The sequence below is a fragment of the Rissa tridactyla genome, chromosome 1, assembly GCF_028500815.1.
Source record: "Rissa tridactyla isolate bRisTri1 chromosome 1, bRisTri1.patW.cur.20221130, whole genome shotgun sequence".
NCBI lineage: Eukaryota > Metazoa > Chordata > Aves > Charadriiformes > Laridae > Rissa > Rissa tridactyla.
Window position 1 is genome coordinate 145,402,839 of NC_071466.1, and position 18,854 is coordinate 145,421,692.

Consider the following 18,854-nt stretch of genomic DNA (forward strand, 5'->3'; position numbering starts at 1 on the left):
CTAGATGCTAGAGATTGTTAGAGAATCAAGCGAGAAACTGCGTCCTCTAAATGTACACTAGGAATAACCCCAAGCTGGTAACACTGGATAAGTCACCTTTTTCTTGATGTTGGCATGCTACGACTGGAGAGTAATTTACTAACTTTTTCAGCTCCTACAATGGATAGCAATCTGATATATGTTAAATTATCCTAGGTAAACACTCATCATCCATATTAATACCTGCTACTGGCTGTGGTTATTGATCGTCTAGCGAGAAGGTGACGTATTGCAAATGCACAGGGTTGATGCTGATGTATTCAGAAGGTATTCACCTGGCTAATGGGGTGCATCTCCAAGTGTATCCATCTTTCAATCATTTCTCTGACTTCCTGCAAGACTACAGGTTTCCCTCAGGAGTCATCAGACCTACTTCTCCATCTGCAGGGCTGACAAGAGATCCCTTTAGACTCCTCCACCCTGCCACAAGAAGGGGAGGGTCTCTTCACTCCGAAGATTTAAAAAGGGACCCCCAAACCTGTAGGAGGTCTTGTGACACGTTATCCCAAGAAAAGAAGACTGAAGATTTGCCACTGAACTAGAGCATGAAGGTGAGTGAGATTCTTTTGGTGTGTGGGAAACATTTAGTTTGCAATTTATGCTTTTTCATGTGAGTATAATACTTAGGAACTGCAGGGGGGCTGCATAACTGTAAACTTAAAAATAACCCAGGAGGAATATACACATAGTTATATTCAGCGTGCTTGAAAAAACTGCATTAAAAAAACATTAATAGCACAACGTGCTCTCAAAACCAGGATGAAATGAACTATTGTGAATCATGATGTTAAATACTCTCTGTTGCCCATCACTGTTATCAATGCATGAATAACAACACGGTCTGTGCGAACAAGCAGAGATGCAACTTGTTTGCAGAAGATTCATGTTCAATGCTTTCCTTTGCATGTGCTGCATCAGTGAACAAACTCCAAGAATCAAACAAGCCTCTCTCGTGACATGAGTGTAATCATGGTTGATGCAAATAGGATGCTAATTTTAAAAACTTTTTTTCCTGAGGAAGTAGGGACCCCCTCTCTGGTTGGTTGGTTGGTTGGTTGGTTTGAAATGGCAAGTCCCCTACATTTGCTTGTTATCTAAACTCTATCATTCAGGGCTTGGTGAAATCAAGATATGCTTTATATCATCTTTCCCCCTTGGCGTTTGTACGTTATTCTCATTTCTGGAGGACCTAATGTCCTCGTAAATAGGAGCACAAAAGCTGCTTGCCTCAATGTCGGTTCTCACCAGTATGGAACCTTTATAATGAATATGAGTAAAGAGAATAAAGTATATTTGATTTAAGATTCATCCTCCCCTCGGATCACTGTGTATTGAAGCTGAAATAGACACTGTGCAAGAGGAGGTTTGGCAGCAAGGCAGGGAGAAATGAGGGACTGGAAATACCCTCACATTTAGATTTTAAGTCGAGAGGATCTACGGACCTGAAAGGCTTTTCCTGGACCTCATGGTTCTTTGTTATGCACAGGGACTGCGTAAACTGACAGCATCTGCAATGGCACTGTTCTTGGCAGTGTCCTTCATATCTTTCTCCTGGAGCGCGCCTCAGGTAAAGAGCTCGCTCAGGCTGAATGTGCATCATCCAGGAATCTCCCAGGTTGGTGCCGTTTAAGTATTTGCACTAGTTGGCAACAGCATGCAACATTGACATGTATCTTGTCTCTTTTTTGGCATAAAGGCTCATTTCCAAAGGAGAAACTGGACTCCTCAGGCTATGCTCTATTTGAAGGGTGCACGTAAGTCCCGAGCTCTTTCCGTTTTGAGGAGATAACTTTCTCTACCGCTGGATTATTCCTAATCTGCTTGGCTCCACACAAGCAGTAAATCCTTGAGGATGTTGCAGAGGTAGAAGTTCTGAGGCCTGCAGGGATGTGTTAATTGTTATGTCTTCTTGTCTCTGAAAGAGTGGCATTGACAGTATTATTCTTATTTTTTGAAAAAATCAGATTGAAGAAAGCAAGTGTTGGAAGAAGCAAAGTAAAACAACGTACTGAAAATGTATAGAGTTTGAAGCTTGATTGTAATACCTATTGGAAAAGCAGTTTCCTTATCTGAAATAATCTTAAAGGGGGCTTAAGACACACTGGGTATAGTTTTCATTCCTTATTCTCACCTAGGCTTTATGAAAACATCTTCTCAAGCAATAGAAGAACACACATTCCTATTACAAGCACCTTGCATTAGAGTTGGTATTAAGACCACAAGCGACCTCTTCTAAGGAGAACTTGGATGTCAGTGTTAGCAGTATTGTGGTGTTAAGGTTGCATAAATGACCTTTTGAGTTTCTATCATTAGTCCAGAGTTAAAGAAGCATTAAACATAAAGATAAAATTTAGAGCCAAAGAGAGATTTTTTTCTTTGATGCAAACACGCGAAATTTAACGGAACTATTATTTTTTAAAAAAAATCTATTCTGAATTGTTGTTTCAAAATTAAAAGCTACCAGGTAGGGTAGGTGTTAAGAGAGCAAGTAAAATATCTTCCTTGAAATTAAAAAAAATATTGAAGCTCACAATCCTGAAAGAAATGCAAAAGGGAGACAATACAAATAATAACACCACAAAATAAATATAGGCTCCAAAGAACTGTAAGTGTAACTGGAAGAAGTTCTAGTGACATTAGTAAAATTATTTCTATTCATAAAAGCAGAGAATTTGTCCCCTTTTTCTTTCATTTAAATCTTCCAACTGAATAATGCACTGTGTTACTTCTATACTGACCTGTGTATCATTCTTATTGATGCATAGGAAGTAATGTGATTTTGGGTTTTTAGTTTTTTGGTTTTGTTTTGTTTTGTTTGTTTGTTTGTTTTTTAATAGAAATATCCCTTTAAAAGACAATATTTTATAGTCCAGCAAAGAGACCGTACAGCACTCGAGGAAAGAGTGAGGAAAAACCAGTAAACTTCTCCCTAAGTACAGTTCCTAAAGCAGGTTAATACAAGAAGGAAAAGGGCCGAAACACCAGTTCTATGGAATAAAGTATGTCTTGAGTGTTCCGGTTCAGGATGGGCTATTGCTGATTGGGAAAACCCCGGGATGGACTTATGCCTCCCATTTTATGTTTGTAGAAGTATTGCTATACTTTTGTATTTTGAAAAGGCTACTTTAGGGATTGTAAAGTAGGAGTTACAACAGATTTGGGAGGTTGTTTTCATCCTTTTCCCACTGCTTTTGTAGAGGGACGTCGATTCATCTCAGATGAGAGCCAACGAAAGGATCTGTATGACAGAACGCAGCTTGGTAAGTACATGTGCACAAGTGTATGTCACACATCCTATGGGAGAAATCTGTGGAAGCTGGAGGGGATTTGCTTTCCTGGAATTATATTCAAGGAAGCAATGAAAGTCTCTTTTGTTAGTTCCTGCATTCAAAAAAGCAAATGATAAAGACTGTCTGACTTTCCTCTCTTGTGCATGTGTGACTTCTTTTACTTAAGTGATGTTCCAGACTGACCTGGCTGTTAAGTGGGATTATCATCGGTACCTTTGACTTTCTTTTTCCACTGGAAAAAATCAAATCAATTTATTAATTGTGCTGCACTTACACGTGACAAAAGTAGACAACATTAATTCATGCTAGACAATGTTTCTGGGTAAACAGAATGATGTAGCAAAGTAAAAAATGTATGAAAAAAAAATGTTGTTTTTACCTTCTAGGAGACTTTAAAACAGCCCCCTTTTTAATAACATTGCTAGTCTCTTCTGTGCTAGACATTTATCAGGCTGATTTTGAGCAGACAATGTTACAGAGCAGAAGAGACAGCAGTATTTTTTTTCTCTTTGGGTCTCTAGTTATAGAGATAAAAACCCAAAGAATAAAATAAGTAAATGTCAGTAAACAGTAACAAACCATACACCTCTGATTTTATAATTCTAGAAACACGCAGCCAAAACACAAATCCTTTATCTCTTTCTGAAGCTGCAGCGCTGTTCCTTAGTTCCTTACGGGAAGCCCAAGAAGGTAAATGCATGTTTTGTATTACCCTGACTTTTTTAAAAGGGGTTTATCAGAATTTCATTTATTAACAATTTAGTAAATTGATCTAAAAGGCCTGGTTTGAAAAGAGATATTATTCCACAGACTGCATTGTATTAGAGTGTACATTTACACAGATTAGAACATGAATCAGATAAATGATTCATTTCTTTCATTCTGCTTTTAATTTGCTTTTCAGATTTTTATTACTTTAGATTAAAGGGAATCACTATTTTGAATTGATTTTTCTGAATGAAAACTCTACTGGGGCTCCTTTTTCTGCAGAATGTTTTTGCTTGTGAATTTTTCATTCCTCCATTGTCTTTTATGACCTGGTGGAAAGGCTTAAAAGAATCCTAAAAAGCCCCAGCAGAGGAGCTGTGGGATGCACATCTGGCTCCTGAGAGCTGTGTTGCTGGCATAGCTGACAACGGGTCCCAACGACATTTAGAGGCAGAGCCCTGAAATATCCTGAAAAATCACATACTTAATTCATGAATTCCTAGCCTCCCAGATGTATTGTCTAACCCTCCCATCTCTGTCTCCTCACCGCCTGCTTTCTCACTACCTGCTACGTGCTTCCACTTCTCACTTCAGAACCTCAGAAGCCACGTCCCCCTTCCACAACAGCAAAACCCAGCTACGGAGTCAGGCATAAATAACTTGTGTTTCCTCATCTCTTCCATGCACATCGCACCCCCTTAGATGAGGACCCCTATCATGTGTTCCCCAGCTCCCTCACCCTTCTGTAGTTCACCTTTCCTCCCTAGACCACCTTTCCTGCAAAGCTATTATCCTGAACCCCTCGTCGTCTGATGCACATGTACAGCTCACTGGGCTGAGACCCTAAGTCAATGCTATCCGTTTTTTACTTCTTCAGGTACATAGACTATTGTTCGGAAATGGAGCTGGGGACAGGGAGGTTGTAAAAGTAGGATACATTCTACAGTACTGTGGCGAGTCCGTGCTGTGCCCCTGTCTGGCCCCTGGGCGCTGAGGCGGCTGTTGTAGCATCTACAAGCCCAGGAGTTTGTCTAAGTTACGCTTTTCCCCTCTCTGGTCCAGGACAGGAAGGAACAGAAGGTGGCTAGAAGCCACCCTAGAAGCCACAGCCGCTCCTGGTTGTGAGTTCCGTATTCAGACTCTCGATTCCTGTCAGAAAAAGTGCTTTGCTTGAATTAGGAAATGTGAAGTAAAACCCTAATAAAGTATGAGGTAGTTTTGCACCTTTCACATAGATGAGCGATACGACAGGCCTGTTATTGCCTAATTGCCTTTGACATGATCAACAGCACGTAATAAATGTCTTGCCAGTGCTGTGATACCACCCCTCCTTAGTTATCTAAAGTTTGAAGCTTTCTTGAAATGAAAAGACGGTGTGAGAACCACCTGACAGAATTTACCTGGTGTACGTGTAGATATGCTGGAATCACTCCTGTCTTCTCCACTTCCTAAAATCTCCCACTGCATGTCATGTAGCGCTGTGGCTCTCTGCTTAGCTCTCTCTTCCCTGCCCTGGCAGAACTCTGCTAAGCAAAAAAATTCGGTGGCATTTTGACTGAGAGAGAAAGGCAGAATTAAAAATTAAAACTAAATGTAATTAATTTAATGCAAAATCAAATTAAAAATGAGCAGAATGCTTTGGACAAAATATATGAGAAGTCCTAAAAATAAATCAGTGAAAGTGTCGTTCGTATGCTAACAAAAAGAAAAAATCCTCTGAAGGTCACGATTTATAAATTTTAGTGCTATTTTCCTGCCTGCTGTTGCTATTCTGGAGGAGACAGAGGAGGGTAACAGCCCCCTAAGAAAAAAGGTGACATATCTGAGAGAGCTAAGCAGAACTGGCAGCTTGTTTGAAAAATACTATGTGGGATAACGTTGCCATCATCGTAGAAGGGAGTAACAACGCAGTCAAACCTGGGTAAGCTGAAAGTAATCACTGTCAGCTGATTTTAGAATCCTCTTGTCTGAGAGAAATGTGCAAAGAAAGAACAAATACATTATTTTCTTCTGCATGAAAAATTTGCGCCTTGTACTGAGACATCCCCCTGGAGATGGTTTGTATCTTTGCTCTTCAGCAAACAGAAAAATTCCTACATTTAAAATGGGAGAAGGTATGATCATTTCTACAGGTGCCTGCATCTCTTAGCTAAGCAGTCACGTACCTTAGTCCTGTGCCTGAGGCACACCTATCTCATGAAAACTTTGGCTGACTGAACTTTCCTTTATCTACAGCTTATTTTTCCCCATTGTGTCTTGTCTTACAGTTGAAGAAGAAAACAGTGATCACCCTGTCTACTTGACAGATAATCTGTCAAATTGGTGAAACATTTCAAATTTCTTTAATGTTTGTATTGTATATACCCTGAAATCATGATTTGTGTAAACAGAGTATTTCATCCATCCTCACCTAATTTCCCAAAGGGTGACGTACACACTCAATGTAACATTTTGAATGCCAACTGATTAAAAGTTACTAGTTCAGATAAGGAAGTTCTTTATAAAGTTCCTGCCTTGTTTAGACCATTTTGCACGTCCCACACAAAATTTAAAGTACACTGTACCATCTTACCTGAAAAGGTGATTAAAACTGTCCTTTTGGTCAACTACTTCCTTAAAGACAATTTTTCAATAGTATTTGGGAAACCTTTTACGACCTTCCACCCTGAAGACCTGATAAAGGTAGATTTATTTCTGATAAAGGTAGATTCCCTCAGCACTTCACTGCTGGCCCTGTAAGTTGCTGATGGGCAATAAAGTCAGTGAGGTATTAAAACAATCCAGCTATCTTTGACTGCAAAGCAGGTGATTTTTTTTTTTTTGCAGATACTGGCTTAAAACTAGAGGAGGGTAGATTTAGATTAGATATCAGGAAGAAATTTTTCACCATGAGGGTGGTGAGACTGGACTGAACTGGAACAGGTTGCCCAGGGAAGTTGTGGATGCCCCATCCCTGGAAGTGTTCAAGGCCAGGCTGGATGGGGCTTTGGGCAGCCTGGTCTAGTGGGAGGTGTCCCTGCCCAGGGCAGGGGGTTGGAACTAGATGATCTTTAAAGTTCCATCTAATCTAAACCATTCTATGATTTGTCACCACAGAGAACAGGCAACAGCACTTACTTAGACCTCAGTGCTGCCCCGGTTACACACATACGGAAATGTATACTCTGAACAATCCTCCTGAGCAAGTCCCACTGCATAAAGATAGTATGGGGATAGGTCTTACAGGATCAGGGCCTCATTAATGACCTCACAGTCACTACTGTTGTCAGGAGGTGCAGTGCTGCTAGAGCTAGTGTTGGTGTAGTAGGTACAAATCTGGTGTCATGCATGACAACAGGCACACAGAATATTAATTACATCGTTATTGTACTTTTCTGCTGTTCTGGTTTTTGAGTTGCAAAACTGGAGTTTTACATAAATGGGTTAATTATCATTCCATGCTGATAAGGATATATTTAACATTATTTATGTAGTTTTGTGGTCTTTACTGGAAGGTCCTCTGTAGTTCTCATGTAATTAAAAAGCAGCCTCATGATTCTTGTGTCCAAGCAACTATGTTTTATTTTTTTAACCTTTAACCCTAGTTGTGCTCTCCATCTTTTAATGCTACTTTCCTCTGATCTTTCTCATGACACTGCTAATTAATTTTGTTATCTAACAACTGGCTATAATGTTGCTTCTCCCCGACACAAAGAAACACAGCTGAAGAAACAGAGGAATTAATTTCTATCATGGGACTGTTGGCATTTTCAGTAATCCATATCATTTCAGGGAGGAACAAAACTGGAGAAATCAAAATGTCGTTGTTTGTTCATTTTTAAGCACAAATGTATCTTTCAATAGCAGTATGTGTCGTGTGACAGAACGTGTCCATGATGAACTTCATCTGAAGACCAATGGTATCCACTAGAATATTTTCATTAATTCAATTGCTCTCCATTTCAAGCATACTCTGAATATCTCAGGTACACCTAAGTTATTTTTCAGCATATTTTGCAGGATGATCAGTCAGGGCTTACACATCCTTTGGTTTGGTAGTATCATGAAATTCATACGCCTCTCAATGTCGCAGGCATGCAAAAACCGTACTAAACACATTCCCAGTTGACTGATTTTTGTATGTATTCCTGATCTAAGCTCACTAGCTGAAACAATTGTTTACAAATATTGTGAAATAGGATAAACATTCTCCTTGTTGGTGAGCTGTTTGTGAAACCCTAATATTTTCAATCTGGCAGATAATTGCTTATGTGACAGATAGCTGCTACCAAGCTTGTCAGATGTCAGTAACTGTTAGAAATGTGCGGCATTCAAGTTAGACAATCTCGCCTTGACTGAATGAAAAGGCATTCCCTCTAACATTGCAAATTCAAAAGGCAGAAGTGCTTTGCTGTGGTTGAATTGCCTTGCTACTGACGGCTAGTCCTACCATTCAAGGCAGAATTAAAACAAACCTAGAGGCGTGAGGTAGAGGTCGCTTTGACCACTGCAGGGCCATTGCTGAGAAGAATGGGCATAATACTCACATTAGTTATACCTCAAAAGTTGTGCATTTTCTGTCACCAGGCAAGTGCTCAAAACATGTGAGTGTGCTGACACAAATACAGCTGGATTTGTGCGAGACGTCATGCCAGCTCTCTGCTGTTCCCAGGGAACTCAAACATCATAAACACATATAAGAGAACCTGCAATCTGGATCATACATGTTGCTTATTTCTCTCCTCTGGGACTTGTCCAGAAAGAAAAAGTGTAGCTGTCTTAATGCAAACCCTAGCAAAAACTTTCCACTTCCCATATTGTCTGTGCTGTGCCTCCATCATTTAGCAATATTTACAATATGTGTGTAGTGATCACATCTTTCAGCACTGCAATGAAGCTGGGTCTGGAATGATGATAAACAGATGTTCACCAGCCCGTGGCTACTAGAATATTTTCAGGCAACAAAAGAAGTGCTGGGTCACTCTCAGATGATGTTAAAACAATTTTGGTGACAGGGAATTTGGGGTGAAATGCTTTTCTTCAGTACAACAGTGCATTGAAATACACACGATGTCAGATTTCTTAAATTATTTTTTTTAAGGGAATGTTAACTTTCAACCAATATGGCCTTTAAATGTTCTTTTGTTGAGACGCTCTGCCATTACATTCTTTGACTCTGCAAGGGAACTTTGATTAAAAGCACTTTGGGGAAGAATATACATTTCTGAACTCACAAAATGCAGTTGTTCTCCACTTAGTAAACTGTATGAAGGAAAATATTTGAAGAATCTTTGCTTTCACCACAAATGAAAAATAACTACTCATTGTTTTACTTACTTTTAAAAAGGCTAAAAAATACTGACTCCTTTTAAATCCAATTAAGTTTTTGCCATAAGAGCCTGAACCTATCTTCTGAGAATAGTTATTCTTTCAGGTATCCAAATCAGCTTAAGAATGAAAGTCCAATTTTAAAACTGATTTTAGGTGGCCAAAAATACAAATAGGCACCTAATCCCTTTTATTCTATATGGTCTATAGTAAGAACCATGTCATCTAACTTTGGTTAAGTGTTTGAAAGGTAGGTGTCTAATCAAAGTTGCACATCTTGCTTCCCCGTGGGATTGACAATGAAGGTAAATAACCCTGAAAGGTTACATTGTTCTACCTGCTGAAGAATAGGCTGAATCAATTCCTGGAAATGTCTTTTCCTGAACAGCATGAGAAATTCTTGATGCACAAACTTCTAAAATAAAAGGTGAAGTTCCTTCCTAATGTCTTCATGTCAAGATGTACTTCTGAAGAGCATGTTCTGGCCCTCACTGCATCTCTAGGAATTGAAATACTTTTGAAAGCTTTCTGTAAGGCAAATGAAATGTCTAGTTCTCCTTGTGAGCCTCAGTTATTCCCCAAACACTTTTAAATTTCAGGTATTTTTCAAAATTATGTCTGTGGGGGAGATGTGTTCCTGGAATTCTTTTAGCATTATTTGTTGTGATTAGGTATGTTCTAGAAGAAGGGAAATAGACCATGGATTAATGGGGCGATTTGAAGAACTAGAGTTACTCACCTTTGACTGTTGTCACATTGCTCTACGGCATGTAGGTTTGTCTGCAGGAGAAGGTCTTACTTAAGGAACTGCTGTCATTCTCTGTAGCCAAGTCACATTAATTTCTTCCCAAATTAGTTTGTTAACAAACTTAGACTCTAAGACAAGATGAGAACAATAAAAGAGACATACCAGAGGAATCAGAAAATAAACGGTCTGCTGTTTATTGTGGGTCTAAATGACTTCAGAAAGATGACTTCAGTTGTCTCTCAAATTAAAACGCCCACTGCAGAAGACTTTATATTGCTCCACAGGAAATATGTTTTACCACTGGATCAAGACACTTCTGTGTGCTGTAAAAAAATGTTTTAAATGATGTAAGCTTACAATAAACAGCATCAGGAAAAAGAAAGACCATTTTCTTTTCAGTGTATCTTTTTTAACCCTGCCAAGGTTTCCCCAGGGTAACACTTTTTTCTCTAAATTTGTTGAGCTCTATCTTCAAGTTCATGTTAGTTTAGGAGGGGAAAAGGGGGAACATAAGTGAAGCAGGAATACATTTGGGACAGTCATAATGGAGCTATCAGCATAGACTATGATCAATATAGATGATTATGTAGACAAAGGTATGATCTGCAGTTTGTATAAGCTTCTAAGGGGATTGTCGCATTCTCTAGGTTTATTAAGCTTGAGAAATCTCTTCTACCTCAAAGGGGCACAGAAGAATTGTCATTTAAACTACTTTCAAGGTGAAATAATACTAGGCTTTACAACAGCGTAGCTCAAGTAACATTTAAGATTCACCTAATTATATCACACTGTCCTTAATACAAAGCTTGCCAAGCCTACAGGAGAAGCTGTTGAATGGGTGGAGAGACCCTGCCAGGGCGAGAGCAACAAATTCAGTTCCTGTATTCTCCATGCTGCTTCTTTTTTCCTTGCGGCAATACTCCAAGTGAAAAGGGAGACTTGATATTTTGCCTATCCCTTTCAGCTTCCTCATCCTCATCATATCTTTCATCCTCTTCTTCATCTTCGCCTTCACTCTGGTGAGGGCTGGAATGCTGAGAGACAGAAGGTGATGGTGGCACTGATGAAGGCCTCGGATACCTGAAACCTTCCGTCTGGCAGAGAGAGAAGCAAGTTGTATATGTTATCACAGTGTTCCTCAATTGGTTGCATACGGCAATTTAAGGCTATCAACACTTCAAAGGAAACCAATGGTGGGATGGAAGCTAGACCTGCTCTGCACTCTAAATTTAATCTCCCTTGAACCCAGATCCCTCAGTCCTTCTCTGCCACTAAGTACATCCTTGTATGGCAGTGATCTTCAGCCTGTGCCATAAAAAATACGCTACGCTTCCAGCACTGCTTTTTGCAAAATATGACTATCTCTATTGAGCCTTAAAACTGTCAACACAATACAAAATCCTTCTGTACTCCGTAGTTAAATATGCTTATTGAAATTCAGAATACAGTCGGAAGTTTTAAAACAGTTTTCTCAATATAATGTCAATATCTGCAAAATCAGAACCAAGCAAGGAGTTTTGGCCTGAGCCTCCCTTCTCCTTCTTATTTAAACAAATGAGTTGTTCTCTGGAGGTTTCAAATAACATGGTTCTTGCATTGGATCTGAGCAGCCGCCCTTCTCAAATTAGTGCTAATATGCACTACGCAAGAACTGTTCAAAGGTGTGCCTTTAAACCGACCCCTTGTAGTTCCAGCCTCAGCTTCCTCCTCACATACCATGTTTAGATGAAGGCGATACTTTGCCTCGTTTTCCCTAGGACGTCGTTTCCCATCTTCCCCTCTATTTGGTTTGTGCAGAACATCTCATTGGCATTTATGAGAAGAAAAATTAGAAGCTGCCACTCTTCTAATAGTAATTTCAAGGGCCAGGTCCTCAGCTCATCTAAAGTGGCATAGTACCATCCAGGTCACCCTAAATCACCTAAAGAACAGTTCCTCTATTGCACCTGCTACCCCTAGTGTTTGCATTTGATACCATTAAAACTCCTGACTGAAGTTTGGGTCAATAACTTGTTGAGCTTTTAACTATGAGTTCCTATTCCCCTTCAGTTAAAACAAAACCTGCTAACTCTCTTCTCTCTCTTCCTGTCTCACACACATACAAACACACATTCTTTCTCTCTCTCTTTGTAATGTAGCTAAAATGGGGATGAACGCATCTCCAAAAGCAGACTTTACCTTTGGTGGAGCACTTGGTTCCATCTCAAATTTATCTGGGAATGTTCTGCTGAGAGCCAAATGTCTGGCATGCATGTAATACTGCAACATAAAAGAGAAGCCATTACAAGTCAAGGAAGTCATGGGTAGATTTAAGCAGGAAAAAAAGGAATATAAAATTAGTATCTTCTAAAAGACGATGCTGAACAAAGGCTAAAAATGTTTTCAGTTAAGAAGAATCTAACTGATATCACTGCTTGTAATGAACACATTGGTGTGAAATAGTGAGCCATTCATGTTAGATTCACACCAAAGTAGAATCTGGAACAGAAGCTGAAGAAGGTTTCTGTAAGACTAAGATGTATCAAGACAGAACCCAGCACTTGCCCCAGTCAGTGTAGTTCTTATTGAGTGACAGGTATTCTTTGTTCCTCAAGATAGAACTGGTTCTTTTTTAACCAGGAAAATTTATATCTTTAAGTGTGCATGTGTATACACCTAAATTTTGGACTCATCCTTGCATAGGAAGCATGTGTAACAGTTACAGAGAAGTAACATTTATGAGTTTATTCAGAGCTGGTATTTAAGAATCTGGCAAAAGTATTTATGGATCCACTATACTCACGAGTCTCCATCACATGTGCTGAAAAAATAGTTTGTTGTGTCAGGGTCTTATGCTCTGTTGGGAACCATACAAACAGAAAGGTTCTCACACAGATATCAGGGCAGGACAAGGTCCAAAATAGTTACAAAACTGATATATGCACATCCACTTCTTTGCTCCTATGGACTTGAGAATACTGCTTTGCTACAGTCTTCTTAGTAGGTAGTACTGCAGTGTTTCCTACGTCAAATTAAACCCACTATTTTACCTTTAAGGCACAACAGATAGTTTAGGAGCGTTGAGAGCCACAAGACCCAGAAACAGTTTAGGAAGAACAGGTAGGTTTTTTGAGAAAGCCCAGATGACTTTGGAGCACAAATCCTACTTAGTGTAGGGTTGCCAGCGTTGTCAGAGACACAAGCTTTTTCCATTGTCTTCAGCATGAGGAATACAAAGACCTCAGTGTGACTGTCTTCCTCTCTAACCTTATGTCATGACTGTCCTTACGAGTGGCGAATGGAAGCATTACACTGAAGTGTAAAGGCAGGCTTTGCCTTCAGCACCTTTGAGAGGTGTTTTTCAGAACCGGGATGTTTTGAAATGTAGCATGATGATGAAGACTGATAGTCAGACCTATGTGTTTGGAATTTTTAACACCTCTATGACATAATTTCACACACCCTGCCTAGGTATCTCCAGTCCAACAGATCTGAGAGCCTCTCAGTTCGGTTTCTTTGGATGATCCTCTGGCGACGGGACTGCTGACAAAATCCATACAGGAACTGAGTCAGCTGGTTGCATGATTCATCAGGTGAGCGGAACCTCCTGTCAACTATGTAGATGCCTGAAGGACACAAAAAAGGTGAAGATAAGTGGAACTGAAAATGGGATCTAACCTCTCACATTTCCATTCTACCTTTTGTCACATAATCTTACAAACATTACACGTATTATATGTTCTTTTTCATGTGAAAAGGTAGCTATAACTGCAACATTGTTACCATTCTGATGGAATGGAAAGCTGCAGAGAAATATGTATATTTATTTTAATTTTCTTTACCTGTCAGGCTGAAATTCAGTAAATTATTCAAAACTCAGAGACTTTGTTGTTATTCTTGTGTAAGTATGTCCAAAAGGATTCCAGACTTCCTGGATAAAGGCATTTTTATCTCCCATAATTTTTAAAATACTGACTGCTTAAATAAAAAAAAAACCAAACTACTGCTTCCCTAGTTTGCAGTAGAATTTAGAAGTGTGGATTGTCAGAATCAGCCTGTAGGAGAGAGGTTGTGTTTTCTGTAGAAATACAAGTGTTTCCATAGAGATAGCTAACTCACATACGTTAGCCAATATACAATTCTGGCAGAGAGACAGCCCAGGTAAATTTTGCCGCTACGTAGTTTGTCAAGATCAATACTTTATTCGTGCCACCTTCTAGTACACTAGAAGAGGGTACTAGACCTCAGCTATCTTAATGGACAAGACAGATGCACAACTACCTTAACTGAAGTGCCCGGTGTCCCCTAGGAATGTACAGTAAGTTATGTCAACACTCGCATCTATGTTTTGTCAGAGAAAAGCAAGTGACCTGTGCTCTTGGTCTGTGACCTTTCTGAAGGTTCTCGAAGACACAGCTACCCAGGCAGGCATAGATATATTTCGCAACTGGCTCTACACCTGCCTCTAGGTCAGGGCATAGTTGGTACTAGTGTGGAGCTGTCATTGCCTGATTGTGCAGACAAGCCAAGGTACTTAGAAAGAGGCCCCGGTTTGGGCACAGCGCCAATATTGTCTTGGCACACCAGGAGATGGCTACCCTCTTCCTTACCACACTCCATCCGTGAACCATTTCTAAACCCTTACGAGCAGATTCTTATTTGTAAGTAGGTTGCTTTTATTTTCACAGGTTTACTTTTTAGCCTACGTGATAATTTACTCTTTGTTTGGTGGGGGTACGTTTTCCTGGCCTCGAGGTCCCAGCACATAATTCTTGGACTTTTCAAAGAGAAGCAGTTTTTCACTGCTGCTTTTGAAGGGCTTAAAGGGTTACACTGTAACCAGAAGCATTACAAGGTTGGGCTGGAAGACTCCAGAGCAGGTATGAGGAGTGCTGAGTTAGGAAGGATAAAACAGACAAAAGGTTAAAGGGAGACAAAAGAGAGAGAACCTGGGAAGGGCTTGGATAAATATGAAAGCTTGAATGGCTTGTTCAACATAACGAGATGTTCAGAGCTCGGAATATATTCCCCCAATAACCCCATTGCACTAGTGAAAGCACGAAATTGAGGAGTAACAGAATTGTTGCTGTGCTTTTTCTTTCCTAACTGAGAGGTGGTATTTTGAGATGGTGTTAAATATTTTACCATAAGCCGCTGGGTCAGCAACATGTTCCTGCATAAAACAGCCAAATCCAGAAAGGTTTGTGGTTACACTGGGAATGCCCATCACAGTACATTCAGCTGCCGAAAGAAACAGACAAAAAGCGTTTCAGGGAAATATGCTTTGAATGGGTTCACCTTGAGAGAAAAAAGAAAAAGAGGGAGGCAGACAGAAGGTTCCATAACACTAGAGCTGCTCTGAAAAGGTCAAGTGAAAACTATTATGCTTTGTTGTGGATTTGGAGAAAAAGAAAAAAGAAAGAAAGAAAAAGAAATTTTAAAAAGAAAATTTCACACTCTTTGCGAACATCTTTGTGTTTCCCAGCAGCTAAACTGAAAACTTTCTGGGAGTCCAGTGTTGAAACAGAACTGCAATATATGGTCCGTACTCTTTGTTTGCATTTTAAACTGAAGCTTGTTGTACACATATGTTCATTAGTTGTTCACAACTGTTTACAAAACTGAATCTCTTAAGTGCAGGAGCATGTTAAGCTTTGTATTTTGATATTGTTTGTAAACTGGTCCCTATAGCAAGAAAAAACCCCCAACAAATCCCATGGTTAACTCAGGACTGCATTCAAAGTAGATGTGGAGCTAGTTTTACAAAATTAGAAAATGCATGCATTTCAAACTATTTCATATTATTTCTATCATTGCTGTAAGTATAACTGTTTACTCAGGCTAAGAGTTTTTTGCCAATGAACTTGAGCCTAAACTAAGCATGCAGATAAAGATTTACTCTAGTCTCTGAAATGCTGAAAGCCATCTACATGGCCTTCATTAATATGACAATAAAAATGGTGCCTATAAAATAGAGCTATAAATCTACCTTAAAAAAAAATCACTTTTTATTTCTGGGAGAATTAAATGGGTATCAACAAAGAGAATCACTTTTGCACTAGTAATGGAAAGAGAAACTACCCTTTTAGCTAGTGTAAATCACAGCTTTCCTCAAAACTGCTAAGTACCACTCTAACTTTTCTGTCCAGGTTTACTTTAATGTTCATTTCAAAATCATCCCTGGCTGTCACACTTTCTTTATAACTTAGCCAACATTAGAACAGGAAGAGAAATTGCTGGAATGCACAACAGTTGTCTTACTTGGAATTAAATAGCTCTCTTACTTGGAGAGAACTGGAGAATGACTAAATTTGCAAAATTTCTATTCTGATTCATTGGCTTACAACAAATGCTCTTCAGAGGGGCACCCCACCTTTCAGATGTGTATTCTACAGGAGGTATTTTGCAGGACATAAAAACCCCAGGCACCTAGGCTTTGATCTTCATAGGTATTCAAGTTCATAGTTTGCACTGATTTCATCAGGTTTTAAGTGCCTTTTGTAAATCTGGGGCAATTTTTTCAAGTCAGAGACTATATGCTCTCTGTATCTTTAGAAATTTCCATTTAATTCTGTGAGATTCTCTACCACTGCATGTATTTGTGGTAAATATCTTAGATATGGTGTTACATAATTCTATCAAACTTCATTGTTATCTTTAATTAAATCCACTGAAGTATGTTGGCTGGCAGCATCAGATTTCTTGCCCTACTTTTTTCCATATGTACGTTCCTCTAAATCTTTTTAAATCCTTGAATCAAGTTCAGAATTGAGTTTAAAAAATGATTTTTTGTTCTAAAGTCACAGAAAATCAAAAGATTACATGTTAGTATGGGAAAGCATCCAGCGCAGGGACATATGTGTGTAGTTGTCAGGCAGTAGATGCCATTTTATACCACCTAGCCCCCAGTTTTTGTCAGCAGTAGGACCTTTGCACTGCAGAAGCAGCAGAGCCAAAAGAGTTTTCAGCACTCCAGAAGAAACTTGGTACAAAGCTATTCTGCATCAACAGAATGGGTAGTCATCTTTCGATACTAGTTAAGTGTAAAAATTGCCTACCTGGAGTATAACCCCAGGGTTCATAGTATGATGGAAATACACCAAGGTGGCAGCCTCTAACAAACTCCTCATAGTCCAAGGGCAGCAATGGGCTTGTCGAAGAAAGAAACTCTGGATGTAGGATCACCTGGATATTCAAAACTTACATTAGAGGTGAAAGAAAACCATCATCAACACATTTTAACTATCAATAAGCTTAAGCAATTTCTTCACTCTGGTCTTTCCTAAGTATATGGACAACACTTCCTTTGCCCATCTGTTACCTAATTCACTTCCCACACTAAAATGTGTCCTGCCTGCGTACAGGATTGTCCTGGAAATAGTACTGATAATGAACGCTTTTTCTGGACAGGTCTGCAGTTTTATCCTTGTTGATCAATGAAGAACATGTGCATTGAGAATTACGCCTAAGGCTGTAGCACTTAGCAATACTAAATTTGTTCTCTTAGTCTGTTGTACCAAGGTACAGAGTATTGAGATGTCTTGTGCCAGAGGAGGCCTCAAGAGGATACAGCACTTCTGAGCTTCACAGTAACCAACTGAAATACAGGAATGCTTAGAGCACTCAGTAGATCTCTCAAGAACTGAGAGAATTTTGAAACCAGACATATTATAGCTGCTTCATCACAATCTTGTCCCTAGGCTAACTAATCTTGCTGAAAGACAAAGCTTATTAACTTTGGCTAATGTCTGCCTTCAGGACCCAAGCTAATTTATCTGCATGACTCTCCAGGGCTTGCAATCACTGCCCCATATTCCACTGCTAAGTAGAGAAGTGCCTTGCGTATGCTGTCCAGTCAGCTTTGTGAGGAAGAAATGTGAGAGAAGGGTTTAACCTTTTCTAGGCTTTTTTCCCCATACAAACATACTGCATCCATTTTCCCATGTCAAGGATATGCTTTTATCCTTTCTTAATAATATAGTCATGCTACTCAATGAGTAAACGGGCTGTAAACTCATTATGCAAGCTTATTTGATCCCAGTGATTCAAATAAGATTTTCCTTTGGCATTGCTGAGGCTATTTTTCACGTACCAACTGTGTCTGCATGGATATGACATACATCTCTCAAAATGACTTTCCATTTGAAGTTTATGGAATTTTTGCCCATGACGTTCAGCTCATTAAGTATTACGCCAGTTCATGCAGCAGGTAATTTTCCAGAGGTAATGATAGTTTTGTACAAACTTGACACAGCTAGCCAACCAAGTATGCTGAAAAGCAGCAAGAGGTGTCTGCGGTGTTATATCCTATCTGCTTTCTAATGACTTAGTTTCGAGGAATTTTTTATTACACTTATATATAAGGCATCCTTCCACCCTGCTTGTGTTACATCTAGTATATTACCATATTATGCTCTCAGAGCTCATTGGAGACACATGCTTAGCAGAGAATACGTTAAGCCAGGAAGAAGTAACTAGGAAGTTGAGGAGAATGTTTACTTAGTTATTGTCATGGGTTTAAATGCCAAAACACTGAGAAGAAGTGATATGTCATTGCCAGAGATACTATGGATCTGACTTTAAAAAGAAGGTTTGGAAGAGGAAGTATTTGCAATTTTAGGTTCTACTTTGAATAGAGAGACGATGAGATAGTCATAATTAACAGAGAGAATGCAAGAGATTGCCAGGCCAAAAAAAAGTTTTGGGAGACCTGTGAAAGTGGGAGCTGATAATTTCTGTGTTCGGGCAAGACAGACGTGGAAGTAAGGAAAGGAATTATTTAC

At 39.4% G+C, this 18,854-nt stretch overlaps 2 protein-coding genes across 4 annotated transcripts in view; one reads left to right on the plus strand and one right to left on the minus strand.

Moving 5' to 3' along the window:
* Window positions 1-584: 584 nt before the first annotated feature.
* SPX (spexin hormone) lies at window positions 585-6,363 on the plus strand. Its single transcript, XM_054197029.1, has 7 exons — window positions 585-590; window positions 1,526-1,606; window positions 1,736-1,793; window positions 3,237-3,299; window positions 3,936-4,019; window positions 5,115-5,117; window positions 6,305-6,363. Exons 1-7 carry the CDS (start codon window positions 585-587, stop codon window positions 6,361-6,363), a joined length of 354 nt encoding a protein of 117 aa, XP_054053004.1.
* Window positions 789-18,854, minus strand: part of GYS2 (glycogen synthase 2) — a 57,655-nt gene continuing 39,589 nt past the window's right edge. The window contains exons 12-17 of one of the 3 annotated variants that reach the window (XR_008464535.1): window positions 17,130-17,256; window positions 15,217-15,312; window positions 13,534-13,697; window positions 12,271-12,351; window positions 10,867-11,186; window positions 791-10,415 (exon numbers count right to left, since the gene is read on the minus strand). Coding sequence is in view for 2 of the 3 variants with exons in the window: in XM_054189065.1 (XP_054045040.1) it covers window positions 10,965-11,186; window positions 12,271-12,351; window positions 13,534-13,697; window positions 15,217-15,312; window positions 17,130-17,256 (690 nt within the window). In the remaining variant the exon portion in view is untranslated. Of the gene's footprint in view, window positions 11,187-12,270; window positions 12,352-13,533; window positions 13,698-15,216; window positions 15,313-17,129; window positions 17,257-18,854 lie in introns of all 3 variants that reach the window. The other 2 variants (XM_054189065.1, XM_054189064.1) reach the window with 2 other exon arrangements.